The sequence below is a fragment of the Vidua chalybeata genome, chromosome 5 (assembly GCF_026979565.1).
Source record: "Vidua chalybeata isolate OUT-0048 chromosome 5, bVidCha1 merged haplotype, whole genome shotgun sequence".
Classification (NCBI taxonomy): domain Eukaryota; kingdom Metazoa; phylum Chordata; class Aves; order Passeriformes; family Viduidae; genus Vidua; species Vidua chalybeata.
Window position 1 is genome coordinate 7,090,393 of NC_071534.1, and position 15,522 is coordinate 7,105,914.

General features: G+C 40.6%; 1 protein-coding gene across 1 annotated transcript in view; it reads right to left on the minus strand.

Moving 5' to 3' along the window:
- Positions 1 to 15,522, minus strand: part of ANO2 (anoctamin 2) — a 138,548-nt gene that overhangs the window by 10,286 nt on the left and 112,740 nt on the right. Inside the window, exons 23-25 of the mRNA XM_053942726.1 lie at positions 15,343 to 15,443; positions 7,891 to 8,039; positions 12 to 164 (exon numbers count right to left, since the gene is read on the minus strand). Coding sequence (XP_053798701.1) covers positions 12 to 164; positions 7,891 to 8,039; positions 15,343 to 15,443 — 403 coding nt within the window. The remainder of the gene's footprint in view (positions 1 to 11; positions 165 to 7,890; positions 8,040 to 15,342; positions 15,444 to 15,522) is intronic.

Sequence of the window (15,522 nt, forward strand, 5' to 3'; positions counted from 1 at the left end):
TCATTACTCACCTATATCTTTTTCTCTCACTGTGTCTGGCCTCCTCAGCTCAGTAACAAATTTTTTTGCATCAAGACGAACCTCGATGACGTTGTTCAGAAGCGCAAAGACAGGGGCCAGAGGGAAGGAGGCAACAAAGAGTGTGACAAACCCAAACTGGATAACTGGGGGAAAAAAAAATAATGTTTTTTGATAGCTTCTGAAGGGAGCAGCAAATTGTTGAGGAGCTTTGTGCATTAACAACCCCATAAAATTCTACTTCCCAGCTTGGTCCCAGGAATAAATATCCCAGAGCAGGGCTATGAAGAGACAAAAGTTTGTCACTATGCTTTATGAACGTTTCCAATAAAGCTTCAAGCTGCTAGCATGCTAGCACAAGCACAAACCAAAGGAAACAATAAATTTAACAAAGGACAAAGGGTTCAGAATCTATTTTCTGCATTTATACATAATTAACTGATTAGTCCATGCTGTTTCTTTCCTGTCCTTTTCCCTATAAGGAAAATGATACACAATCAAGTAAAAGGAGAAAATCTACAAGGTGCCACTATTTCTTCCCAGCTTCCTTTGAAAAACTTGGTGGCAGCCTTTGAAAAGCAAGAACAGAAGTGTCTCTGTGGATGCAGGAGCCAGTGGTGTTGTGCAGCACTTTCATCCCTCTTTTTGTCACTGATATCCTCCAAGTTCAGAAATACTCCTCTTTAAATCTAAACAAAGGTGAATTTTATATAAATATATATCAAAAATATATTAAACTAATAAATCTGACTGTGATCTACATCTCAGAGTTAAAAAAATATTAGCATAGAAAAAGTATTGGTGTGTTTCAATGCCCTATTTACTGTGGCTTCTTTTTTTGGCAAATCCCTGTATAAGTTCTCTCTCCATTGAGGGAGGAGTTGCACTTTTCTGAGAAAATAGCCCAATATTCTGTGCACATAGCACAATATTATACTTTAAAATAGTTTCCTTCAGCATTGTTGTCACAACCTACAATTAACTCTTGAAACAGATTCCCCTAGGACCTTCTCTCACATACACCTTTTTTTTGAGTACAAGTCCTCAGATATTTCCCCTTTCTAATGTCAGGAACAATATGTTTGCACACAAAAGTAAAATCTCTGTATATCAATTATATGGCCTTTAGAGTTTCATTCTCATTGTTTTGTTCTGAGATTAAGTGTATACATTAAGATGGAGCTTTTTCAAAGCATACAAACATCCTACCCTTGAAATCATACTTTCCTGACTATTTTATATTCAGAGTCAGGAAAAGGAATTAACAAGGAAATAAAACCAGATGTTAAAGTAATGTCCCCAAAAACTGTGAAATGCTTAGAAAAATACATATCCCCAAAATATGCCTTATTTGGTTCTAAGTGAATTTAGCAGGAACACAGCTGGGAGGATACTGTAAAAAGATAAAATTAAAAGGAAAAAAAAAAAAGAAGGATTTGCAATGCTTTAAAAATAAACCACACACACATTTGCTTTGATGTTGTTTGTAGCCCCTTCATTCATTGTCTGGGAAAATGCAGTTTAATTTTTTTTCAAGTTCACGAAAAAATGTTCAAGGTATGCAAAGGACTTCTGGATAATTGTGTAAATATCTCTTCATAGAAAACTCTGCCTCAGAAGTGTTTGTGTGGCCATCATGAAATCTCTTCAACCTTCTCAACTCCTTCTTATGCAAGTGTAAATGATGCAAAAAGCAGGCAAGAAAAGCAATCCCAAAGCCAAGCCCAGAATTTAGATGGCCTTGTGCAACAAACTAGCAAACAATCATTAAATGGGGGAGTCTTTGAACAGCCTAAGCAATTCACAGGTATTTGTTGAGTGTGATCAGTGTTTCTAGAATCAAACCTGAACAGATTACAAAGAGAAGAATCTCTGTCCAGATCCCAGAAGGAATCTCATCTCAGCATCCTGGAGTTCTGTGGATGTGTGTCTGGTCACACTGGAAATACTTACAATACTTTTAGGACACACTCTTCCATCAAGGACAGTTGACACCAAGATGTCCTTTTTTTGCCTGAAAAACTCGATAGTAACCCTTAAATACCCTTTTTATGTTCACATTTATGCCACAAGCTCTCCATACAAAGCTCTTTACATGTCCATGTACAGGGAAAGGGCTAAAGAGACCTGTGCCAGGAGCTGGACTTCTGGCCATCCATCCTGTTTCATTGTTTTCCTACCCCTGATAGGCCAGCCTGGAGACATGAGAGATGAACATTGCACAGGCTCATGGCACAAGCTGGGAAATTAAACAGTTGAAGGCTGGGTATAGTGGAAAGTCAGGAACATGGGAAACAGCTTCTCCTGGGGCATCCAAGCAGGACCCTGGATGTGCTGTCACTGACACAGAGCCTTCATCCTTCTGATGAGGGAAAAAGCCCAAAGCACACGCTGGTGGTGCCTTTACTGTCTGAGTTGAGCAGGAAAGAGGCCAAGGGCTCAGAGCCAGCCCTTGAGTTTCATAACACCTGATGCCACATCTGCAGCACCTCATCCAGCCTCGGGCCTGAGACAAAAACTCTGAAGGACAAACAGCATCCAAAGAAATGTCTCAGGTCACAGCCCTTCTCAGAAGTCCACTCTTCACAGAAGCTGTGCAGGGTCTGAGCAGAACCCCAGCCCAACAGCACCCTGTTCCTCCAAGTCTGGCCTCTAAGTTATGACTAAGAGCTCAAATCAAAGCTTTTAAATTATGGATCTGGAGGGTGGTGGCTGCTGTTCTTGTGTAAGGGATGCAGAATCAGTCCCCAGCACAAAACCTTCTGTGGTGTGGATCACTTGTTCTACAAGATTTGCACGCTCAATAGTGTGAGTAACCCTAGTATCTTTTACCTCAAAGCCTCACCTAAAACAAGGTATTTATTTATTTACAATTCTGTTGCTTTTTTTTTTTTTTTCCCTCTCTTCTTTATCAAAAATATCTGTCATACGATCAAGTGTTACTGGAAGTAAACAGTGGAAAAATCACTTCTGTGCTAAGCAGCTTTCCAAATCCTAGGAAGAAAATTTTCAATATACAGCCAGGCTGAAAAACTAAGAAAAAGGTGTAGTTTATAACTCTTCTGTAATAAATGTATGCAACAAGCCTACACACAACCACCAATGGTATTTTCAAAACCATCTTCATTATAGAGATTATAGAAAAATGCAGGTTTCTCTTCAGCAATTTTTTTTTCTTTTTCTGCCTCACACATTGCCTTTTTGATGGCTTTTCCTGCTTTAGGGGAAATCCTTCCAAACCTCTCAGATTGATCCTTATAGTAGTCAGTAGCTACAGACATGGATCTGGTAATTTTCTCCTTGTGCCATTGTTTTTGAACAAAGTTGGATGATGAAACCTTTTATTATTACTTCTTGAGGAAGAATGTTTTTAATCAATTGCCACATGAAGCTTGGACTCCTAGAGGGGTTAGGCTAGAGAAGGGAAGACCAAATGTAACAGGAATCTGAAAATCATTGCTGATTTCAGTTTTTCTCAAGGAAACATGAGTGGTATAAATTTCAGACATTCATGTGCATAATTTTGCTCTTGGAACCAATTTAATAAAATTTCTTTCATTAGCAATATTTATTGCTACTCCAAATATCGATTTCTTGCCAACTTCTATCATTGCAGGCCAGTTGCACACATTGCAAACTTGCTGCCATGTGGAAGAGGAAATTACTGTACATGCTACCTACTTTGGGAATGCACATGGTATGGTATATTGGCTTGGGTCAAAAGTCTTTCCACAGTTTTGGAAGCAGGAAATGCTAAGGACAAATTTGACACATGTTGACAGTGACAATTTATGCTTCAGGATTACTTGAGCAAAATTTTCTGATCGCTCAAGCATTTTATGAGTGTCTCCACTAAGAAATGCAGGAATCTGTCAGTTAATAATATCAAAACAGTCATCAGAAATGTCACTGGTGCATGTCAAATCTTTGTGCAGATGTGCTATTGACAGTCAAGCCTGTAGAACAAAATAGCTCAGCAGAGTCTGCTGGTGAAATCAAAGACTTTCACCCTAAACAACTAATCTTGTTATCCATAGAATTATTTGGGCTGGAAGGGACATTTAAATGTCATCTAGTCCAAACCCGTGCAATGAGCAGGGATTTTCAACTAGATCCTGTTGCTCAGAGTTTCATCCAACCTGACCTGGAATATTTCCAGAGATGGAGCATGCACCACCTCTCTGGGCAACCTAGGCCAGTGTTTTACCATTCTCATTGTAAAAAAAAAAATCTTTCTTAGAGCTAATATAATTTGTTGGCATGGACTTGAATGACTGATATTTTGCAGAAACCAATTTCAGTGAACAGAGTCACCTCTCCCAAATGGGAAAATAGAGGAGGTTAAAAAATAACCAGTAAATCTTGCTATTTCTATGAACCTGCCATGATTTAAATGAGGGGAGGGGTAGGAGAGTGAGAAAGTAGAAGTCTCTCTAAGGCTGCAGGATTGTTAGAAAAAGAAATAAGAACAAAAAAGAAAGCAGATTGGAAATGGGCATCCCAAAATTTAAGCGGGGTAGTTATCATCAAAAACTCCTTTACCTGTGGTGCATCATGCTGCAAAACACATCCTGAGACTGCTCCAAGCACTGTCCCTCACAGAAATGCTGCCTTAATGGGAATAATTTTCTTCATAACAAAGTGCAAAGAGAATGTGTGATTTGCCATGTGAGCAGTGGGCCAGATTCCAGGTTTTGACAGAAATCAGTAAAAGAGATTGGATACATGGATAAAAAAGGCAAGAACTGCCTGTGATTAGGGTACAGCCTAGTGAATGATAGACTTGGAGGCAAGAGTCTTAGCTAAGGATGTCACCCGTCCTTAAAAGTGGGAGCATCCTGGCAGGACAAACCTGAATGTAGTGACTACTCACACTTGCATACATAATCTTCCTGCTCCTGCATGAAACCCCATCACCATCTGCATGGGGAAACCCCAAAGGCTGCAGCAAGCCCCATCTGCAATTCCTCCTTCAGCTGCTTCATTCCAGATTGCCACTGATGCCTGAGGGAGGTTGCCTGAGTAAATCAGTGCGAAAACTAAGAAAGAAGTTCTAAAACAGCAGCCAGATTTCTCTCTTTTCCTTAATATCATACCTCTTCTTGCATTCCAGTAACCCTGCCTTTTTAAGCAATTCAGGAGAAAAAAAAAAATCTTCCTCTGGCCTTCTGCATTGCTTCTCTTCCCACTGTCCCCAGCTCAAAATTAGAGAAATAGATAAATAATCTGCTGAGCTGCCTCTTGCAGCGTGATGCCCTTGACAACATTCCCAGCTGACAGGTTCAGTGCTGAGCTGCACCAAGTGCTTCCTGCCAGCGTGGGTGGTCTGAGCAGTGGATCTGACAGCTGAGAGCAGGGACATGGACCCAGGGCAGCAACCGGGGCTGGGGAGGTGCAGCTTGGCTTTCATCTGCTGCACACTTGTCTGCAAATCCCACAGGCAGGGCACAGCTTGGCAGACTGTGAGGCTTCTCCACTTGGGAAGCTCATCCTCCTGTTGTAAACAAATGTTTAGATCAATAATACATCTGTTCATTTTCCCTGAATCATCCCTGAGTGGCTGCAGGCTGAGGAGCTCACCACGGTTTATGAACCCGGCACAAGGGACTCATCTAAATGACAGTCTTAGTGATTTATAACATCAGTAGCCTAAACCTTGATACTACAAGTCAGAGCCATGGAATAGAATCACAGAATATCCTGAGTTGGAAGGGAACCATCAAAGGGAACCATCAAATATCCCAAGTTGGAAGGGAACCATCAAAGTCCAGCTCCTGGCTCTGCACAGGAGAGCCCAAGAATCCCACCATATTCCTGAGAGCATTGTCCAAGTTCTGGCAGGCCTGGGGCTGGGGCCACTTCCCTGGAACAGGAACCCCCAGACCACAACATACTGTGGTGGTACTTCTGCATTTCTTTCTTTAAAAAAAAAAAAAAAAAAAAAAAACCAAAACCACATTAACCTACTTATTTCAGTGGCCATGATTTGACTCATCTTGACAATTTCTGGAACTTGCTCCTAAAATTAAGAAAACCCAAATAGCTCCCTAAGGGACAGCATAACAAATGGCTAAACATGGGAGATCCAAGAGGTACTCTGAAGTCAAAACACAGATGAGGAAAATTCCACTTTCTTCACTGAAGGACAGACTACTGACCTGCTTCCTTTCTGAGTAGGTGGCCTTAAATGAACCCTTAAAACGAATCTGGCATTTTGGAAATTATGTTCAAACTCACAGCATTGGAGCATCACTTTTCACACAGCAGAATCAAGGCCACTGACAGCAAAACCAAGCAATGCTGACAAACACCACACCAGCATATATTTGTTACTGGTAGCTAAAGTCCTTAGACTTTAGTCCTCCTTGTCCTTAGATCTAGCTAACCAAGAAATTTGGGTTGTTAAAAATAAATATTTCTGAGTTATTCCTGAGCCTAAAAAAAAAAAAAAAAAAAAAAAAAAAAATTACAGGAATAATGTCTGTGGAGTTTTATACCATTGTTTAACTTCAAAAATTGCCAAGAGGCTTGTTTAAAGTTTACAAGAACAAAAATCATCTTGGGCTGAAGTAACTCGTGGAAAAAAATCTGTCCTAAAGGATAACTTTTCAACAAAGTATGATTATGTGCAGGAGGGGATAAGGTAAGAAGTGACAACACAGACAAGATCCTAAGGTGAGTTGGAACAATTGAGAAGGAGATAATGAGAGGTGAGGGATTCTTGATGGCACTACAGAGGGCAAGGCTGGGATCCTAAACACATTAATAGGACATCCCCAAATCTGTCATCACACAAAATACCTCATATACTCTTAGACATTCATAGATTTACATAAATCCACCATTCTATAAATTTTAATGTATTCATATTTAATTAAATTATAAATTATATCTACAAACCAAGATTGATTCTGTATAGAGAGATAAACCATATGTGGTATTTAATATTTTTGCCATAAAATATGTTCCCCTTTAGCTATTTTGAGAATAGTGACTTGTGTTAAAACAGGAGTTGCCACATTCAATATTTAACAGATGTCTGGTTTTCCAGATGCCCATTGTGCTTCTCCCTGAAATCTTGTGTGACCTAAAGCTTAGGTTTGCTTGGATTATTTCTCTCCTTTCTACTCTCCTACTCACAGCACTCCTGCTTTCTCCTTCCCTGCCTCTGCAGGGCCTACTCATGGGGCAGGTACAGGGCCGTGCTCCCCAGTAGAAGAAAAACATGGATACACTGCAGTGAATACACTGGAGAGCCATTAAGATGATTAAGGGATGAGAGGACCTGATGAACAAGGAGAAGCTGAGAGCACTGGGATTGCTGTACCACAGGAAAAAAAGGCTCAGGGGATCTTACCCATGTGGCCAGTTGGAGGACACAGAGCAAAAACCTTTTCAAGGGCACCCAGTGAAAGGACAAGAGGCACAGGGCACCAATGGAAATGTAGGGAGTGCAACTTAAACATTAAAAAGTCCATGGTGTAAGGGTGATCAAATACAGGAAAAGTTGTTGAGTCTCCATCCCTGGAGATAGTCAAAACCCAACTGGACAAGTCTCTGAGCAACAGAGCTGACCCTGCCTTGAGCAGGAGGTTGGACCAGCTGATCTCCAGATTCCCTCCTCACCATAGCTGTTGTTTCTGTGGCCAAATGGTTTCGATTCACTTCCCTCAGCTGGGAACACTGGAATATGGCAGCAGAAGTATTAACAGATACTGGGATTCATTATTTCTCTATTGGCACTGTGGCTCAATTTCTGCAAACTACAAGTGCTGGGGTATTTTTCCCTCTCTCTCATGACCACTTCTGACAAGCAGTCCTATGTAAAGCCATGGTTATTGCAGAAAGGGAAAGGAAATTCTGGAAACTTACTCATTTCCATGTATTCCGGAGTCAGCCCAGTGAAAGGCTCCAAGATGTAGTCGAGATCCCACTGCTGAGGGTCCTTGGATTGGTTGGTGTCCATTTCCTTTACCTCAGTTCTTTCATCCTTCAGCTTCCTAAAGAGCTTCTTAAGCTTCCTGAGGAACAAAAGTTCAGATTGAACCAAGTCAGTTTTTTTTTTCCCCTAAAAAATTTGGCCCAAGTCTTTGCACAGAAACACAAAATTAATCCTGTGTTACTTTGGTGCATCACAGGGGGAGTTTACACCACCCTGGGAAAGTTCAGATGTTGTTTATTGACAGGTACAAGCTACTGGAGTTTAACCCAGTATTTTATAATATTATTTCTCTCTAGATGCATATTCAAAGGGGATCTTCCTGAAGATCCTGGAACCTAAATAATATTAGTAATTAGTACTCTCAAGAACAACACAGTGAGTACCTCTCTTTTAACAAAATACAAAATGTAATGGTTTCATTCCACCTTTTTACTACAGGCACAGTTTTATCTCAATATAAAAATTGGGAACTTCCAGTATAATAGAATTTTAATGTAAAAAAATTACCAGATGTTCATGGGTTACCCAGAAAAGCTGCAGCTGCCCCATCCCTGGAAGTGTTCAGTGCCAGGTTGGATGGGGCTCTGAGCAACCTGGGATAGTGGAAGGTGTCCCTGGCCATGGCAGGGGGTTGGAACTGGATAAGCTTCAAAGTCCCTTCCAGCCCAGGCCATTCTGTGATTATGGAATATTTCCAAACAAAGAAGGTGGAAGAATGTACTGACAGCAGAAAAAGCAATATCAAACACTGTCCCACAAAAATGGGGATACAAGTTTAATGACAGTGACAAATAAATTAGAGTAAAATGAATAATTTCTAAATGAAGAATAAAGTTTTCCCAATGTCTCTCCACCTCCAATGATACTTTAAATTCATATGCATCAGCAACTTCATGCTATTTTACACACTGAGAAATTGCCATGGAAAACCACAATAGAATGAGGTATTTCTTCATAATCAAGGCAGCAAAATACAGTCAAATTAGTATAAAATAGCCAGATTTATACTTATTGAATATCTTTCTTTTGCAGATGATATTTATCTTCCACAGAAACATACGGCACTATTTAGTTCTTCAAATATGTGCCATGAGTGGAAATCCAGACTAATTCCAATGATGTTTTGCCAATAGTGTAAGCAGGGCTCTCCCACAAAATCTTCCCCCACAGCTTGTGATAAAGCCTTTGAACTGTAGGTGTGTGGCCTGGATACAGGAATATTTGGGAGAAGGGGTTTTCCTTTGGACCTCCAAGGAAGTAGAACCACTTTCCCGGACCCTGGCTGCAGTAGCAGGGCAAGGCTGAGGAACAAAAGTTGGCAAACACAATAAAGGCTTTGCTTTGTGGGTTTATTGCTTCATTCCCAAATTTACACTGAGCCATGGGATCACTGTGTTCCCACAGTGACTGAGAAATTTCTGCACCTACCAGTGTTTAAAGGACCCATTCCATTTCATCACCAGTATGGAGGAATTTGGGATTGGAAGACACTCTTTAAACAGGTCTGGATTGCATCAAGCCCTCTCAGATCCTGCATCATAAACTTTCAGAAATCAACAGGACAACAACTGCTTTTGTTTGAGGTGGAAGGAAGATGTAGCTCCCAAGTCTGATGGTAACTTCATCAGTGCTTTGGCATTACTGATAACCAGGACACTCAGACTGCACAGTTCCAATGAAAGGGTGGGGGTAAATTTAAAATGCTTCACGAGACAGAATTAGATGAATCCTTATAAAGACATTTACCTCCTACATCATGCAAACTCAGCCATTTCAAGACACTAAATTCCCTTTCTCCCCCTCTGCCTTTTTGGCAGCCAAGGGAACTTGCCTGTGACAGAGGTGATGTAGCATTCAGAGAGTAGGAGGCTGGGGCAGGATTTAAAACAATCAAAGAATTCCCAGGATGCTTTTCCAACATATCCCAATTAATTTCCTAATGTGAGGGACTCTCAGAGGATGGTGAACACTAGGTCCAAGACAATACTAATTTCTGTTCCAATGAAATAATACAAGCTATAAATGTCCCTCACACTTCTATGGGCAGATGAGAATGAAGATGATCTCGTTGTCATGGCACAGCAGCAGCTGAGATAAAATTTGGGTGTGTTTAGATGTGAAATCTGTGCACATGTGACCTAATCCTTCAGCTACAGCAGCACAGAATCGAGTTCTGGAGTTTAATGCATACACACACCTCCCACGAGAATCCAGTAACTAAAGCAATTGTTGTTGTTTTTAATGTTTATTTGGGAATACACCAAATCCAGGGCTCAGTTGCTCAGAATAATTTTTAATTTTTAATTTTTCATCTGGTTATCTCTAAGCCAGGCATGATGAACAGCACCTTTAACCATTTGGAGTTCAGCTTTGAAGAGTGTCTGTATGCTTCTTTTTATGCTTTTTTTTTTTTTTTTTTTGAAAGATCAACTGTCTGAAAGCAAGCCAAACCAATTATTTCAAATTTTCCACAAAAACCAAAAAGTACCTTTGTGTCATATCCAAGCATGTGAAGTTTGAGACCAAGCAGAAATGTGTCAGAAAGATAAAGGAACAGAGAAGAGGGATTTGTAGGGTGTTATTCTCCAGCTACACAGCAATAGGGCAATCAAAATGAGTTTTGCAGAACCCTTTATCTGTAGTTATGATTGTGGGGCTAAAATTGAGTATGCTTTTTAAATGCCTTTGTTTGAAGTCTGTTCCTTAATTACCCAGATCAACATTTTTAAAGAAAATTGACAGAAAAAGAGTTCTCTTAGCTTCTGATTTGTTCCTGCCAGGCAGCCCCCACAGTGAGGAAGAGTTAGGTTTGCCCATTCAGGATGAGTGTCCCAGAAGCTTTGTGCTGAAGAGGCTCATGCATCAAAGATTCATGATTCCACACAGGTCTGGGCAAAGAGGGAAAACTGTAGAGCTGTAGAAAAGCCATTATTTCTGGTCCTTTTGCCAGGGAATGTCAAAAAGCAAGGTGCATCCTTAAGGAGACATCCTGAACAGCATGTGAGAGGAATGAATGCAGGATGAGGAGGGAAGAAAATTACCAGGTTTTTGTCAGGCTGTGTCTAGAGCAGATAAAAATGACACTGCAGCTTCTCACAGGGGATTGGCACCAAATTATTGTATTAGGTAAGAGGTGGGAACATGGTTGAATTATGCTGATTGTAATTCCCAGTATAACCAATAAGCACTGCATTATGCACGTTAACAAGCATCTGAAGTGAGCATAAAATCACTACAGCCCCACCTGTCAATAACCCTCGAGATTTTGAGAAAAAAAAATGATGAAAAGAGAGAAATCAAGCTCCAAGTGATCCTGGCTGGGCTGTAAGCACATGGTGATTAGATGAAGGCTCCTTTTCAAAAATCAGAGAGATGATTCAATAGTTTCTCTATTGATACAGTAAGAAGGAGCAGCTGGATTTGGGGGATCTAGGGGAAAGAATGGTGATGACTTGGGAAAAACGAGAAATTTGTGGAGTGAGTGAGAGTGGAATAGATAGAGGTGGGTCATCTGGAGGGCAGGTTGAAAGAGAACAGATGCAGGAAAATCACTTTGTTGGCACAAGTGTTTGTGTCTTCAGTGGTTGTACAATTGGGATTGTTCAGCCTGGAATAAAGAAGGCTCCAAGGGGACTTACTTGAGCCTTCCAATGCCTGAAGGGAACCTATGGGAAAGATGGAGAGAGACTCTTGACAAGGGATGGAGTGCAGGCAAAGAGGGAATGGCTTCACACTGACAGAGAGCAGGCTTACATGGGATATTGGGAAGAAATTCCTTTCTGTGAGGGTGGAGAGGCCCTGGCACAGGGTGCCCAGAGCAGCTGTGGCTGCCCCAAGGCCAGGCTGGATGGGGCTCTGAGCAACCTGGGCTAGTGGAAGGTGTCCCTGCCCATGCCTTGGAACTGGGAGGTCTTTAAGGTTCCTTCCAGACCAAACCATTCTGTGATTCCATTATTCTATGAATACTTGCTAGAACAGAGATGCATGTGGAGGTTTTACATGAAAAGACAGAAAGCCCCTAGAATCCAGCTGCCAGGAACAAATGATTATGTATAACAGGTGGAATTTTAAGGCTCTCCTTCCAGTTTATGCTTTTTGATCTGTAGGATAATGGAAAAAGGTGCAGAGAGAAAGCTAAACAGAAAAGATTCTTAGGTTGAGTAGCTTGTGTCTGGACAAAAGGAAGAGCAGTGACCCAGACTCTTGTGTCCTTGCCTGTAATTTTTCTTTCCTGCTTTTGGGAAGGAACACTGAAGATCCAGGCCTTCCTTCAGTCATATTCCTACAATCTGTTCACATAAAGAAACACCTTCTTACATTCACAGGCACAGGAAGGAGGCAGGGGAAGAACAAAAGTAAATTTCTTGTTCTCCCACAAATTTTTGGTACAGCCATGCTTCCTTGGCACATTCAGATATCCTGGATTCTACAAGAGTTTCAGTTGTGTTTGAGGTTTATTGGTTTCTCAATCAGAGGAAAACAACAATAAAAAAACAGAAAAATAATAAAAAGGCAAAAAAACCCCGCCCAAACCTTTAATTAAGAATGATTTAGTAAAGGTGAAAAACAACATAAGAGATAACAGCTGTGAAGGGGCATCTTTAAATGGATTTTATTAACTCTTGGTATTCTCATCCAGCATATTTAAGTATATTTTGAAGGAAGTGATGGAAATTGATGCTGAATAGAAGGGCCACAACCATGGCCTCACTAAATTCAATAGTTTTGCTGTTTGCTTCAATAGGGCCAGGATTTCACCCTAAGGGTTTAGCACCAAGGTCAAAGACAGAGAGTAATAAAATAACCACATGGATGGTTTTTTTTTCAATAAGTTCAGAAAAAAACAGGACTGAATAAAAAGGGTCTTAAAAGAAGTCTGGGTTAAGGCTTTCAAGCCCTGCAGCATTTTAGGGTCAATTCCTGTGGCAACAGTAAAAGAATGATGGTATGTGACACATCTGAGTGAACTTTGGCATATTTACATCTGTTAAACTTGTGAATTCCAGACCCACAGAACACACATTTCAGTTCAAGAGGGCTTAGTTTTCTATAATTTTATAATTCAAATCTTGTTGAATTTACCTAGCTGGTTTGCTATTGCTGGATGCAGAAATTAAAAAAAAGAAATCACACAAGGTTTAGGAGACCAGCAATTACATCTATCATAGCTGTGGCAGCAGTTTCTACAGGAACATTGAAGGAAAAGCAAGGATGTGTCCCCAAAAAATGCAGGGCTGCCACCTGAAGTTTCCCTCCTCACCCAGTACCCTCACCCTATCATCTACTCAGCAGTATTTTTTGAGGAGAAAGAGAAGAAAAGAAGGAGAAAGAGAAGAAAAGAGAAGAAAATGGGATTTGTGATTTCTGCACATCAACTAAAACATCTTGGGTTTTCTGGTGAATGAAATTGAAAGATTTCCTAAAAACAAAAAAAAAAAAACCAACCTTGATTTCAGTGAGGGAAAAAATGTTTTTGATGAGTGCCATCAGATACCTCAGCAGAGAGGTGCTTCCATGTTACAGATGTGTGGGGGACAGCACCAGATTCTGAGGACCAAATCACCATTTATGATATCCCCTTCTGTCTCTCCACATGGAGAAGGTTGGTGGTAGCACCTGGACTCTGCCCACAGTGAAAATATGGGGAGCCAATGGAAGAATCTGTGTATTCACCCCGACTCTCAGTCCCCTCCAAAGAGGCACAAGGCAAGGGGGGATGAAAAATGCAGCTGCTGGTACCCTTGAGGAACCAGCCCAAACCAGTACAGTGGTCCATGCAGGAATAGGAGGCTAATTCTGATTTAATTAAGTGCTCAGTGATTCTTCTGGTGCAAACAGGTCCAGGGGGAAGGACCCAGTCCTACAGACACACACACAATTTTCTTGGGAATGCAGACAAGCAAAGGAAAAGCAGATATGTTTACTCCAAGATGACAAGATAGCATTGTGACTGAAATGAGGTATTTATTTGGAAGGGGAGGATGAAAGGATGATTGTTTTTAAACAGTTTTAAAAATTGAGGCCACCACAGTTTGTTAAATGAAGAGTGGGGGAGCAGATCTGAGAGGGGAAAATGAGATTAAATTATTGCATTCTTGCACCGAAGGGAGGGAAATGAAAAATAATTGGACATGACTTTCTGTTTGGACTGGATCAGCCCATGCTTTCATGAGTCAAAAATAATAAATACAGTATTTGTATTATAAAATTCCCATTAAAAAAGTCCAGTAGCAGTAAGTTTTTGGAAGACGAGAAACAAATTACAGCAGGTTTACATTGAGAAAGCTTTAAGCCTTCAACATGTCAGATATTTTGGGAATGATTTACCACCCTTTTCTCAAAATAAAATGTAAATTCAATGAGATGCAGACAGAAAACAGGCCTCCCTATTGAACTTTGACACAAGAATAATGAAACCATCCATAATCTACATTTGATTTGTTTGGGAATTTTTTCTCTCTCTATTTAAATTCCTTGCAAGAAAAAAAAAAAAAAAGTTCTTGCTGAGAAAAGGGAGGAAAAGGGCTCATTTGAAATATATTTCATATCTATTAAGAATCACTCCTCTTGATTTCTAGTTACTATCACCATGGCCTTATGGATGTGACCTAAAAGCTGCTGACACCACAGTTGGAAGATTCTGCCTCATTTCAGCAGAGCTGAGTTGTCTAAACCTCACTCTTCATCTCCAACATTTCACAGGCCACTGCCACCACGAAGCAAACCTCCCAAGAGGCAGGAGCAGGACTTTCTCAGTGGATTCCCAGCGCATGAAGATCCCCTTGGCACTGGTGAGAGCCAGGGAGATTTTTCCTGCTGTATTTGGAGCAGGGAACTGAGCACTGAATCAGTCCATGCAGAAAGGCACTGAGCTGTCAATGTCTCTGCTTGCTCCTGCATCATCCCAGAATGACATAAAGGCACCTTGGAAACGTGTGGATTTCATCCCCAAACCCATAAAATAGTCATAGATCTAGTAATAGATTTTAACATCTTTTATGGGCTATTGCTTTCCCCCATGCCATCTCCCCTCCAATTTGTGCTAATTTGTATTCAATGCTGCTGTCCTGAAAGCTTCTCTGAAACTTCCCAGGAGATCTATCATACCTTGCCTGTTTTCCCTGGTTTCTAAAATTAATTTGAATCAATTATTTCATATATTCCATCATTTTCTTTAAGCCATTTAGTGAAGATATAGCCAATTATTCAACATAAAATACAACCAGATCATTTCACCACAACAGAAAATGTGATTTATCATCACATTCAATTAGAACCTACTGAAGGCAGTGGCAAAAGTCCCATTTAGCTGAATAAGGATCAAGACTTTGATTTACTGTGCCATAGGAATAACACATAATGGAAAAGGCCAGAATACATACGGGATTCCAATTTCAAAGAGATTGTTTTGAATCAGTTGCTTTCCAAGCATGATGATGCTCAGCTGAATGCAGAGTTCCATCAGACACCCTCCTGGAGCACACTGCAATTAAACAAAACCAGAGAGTGTGAAGGGATTAAGAGAATTAATTTAAAAATACCCACTAGGGAAAGCTCCCGGT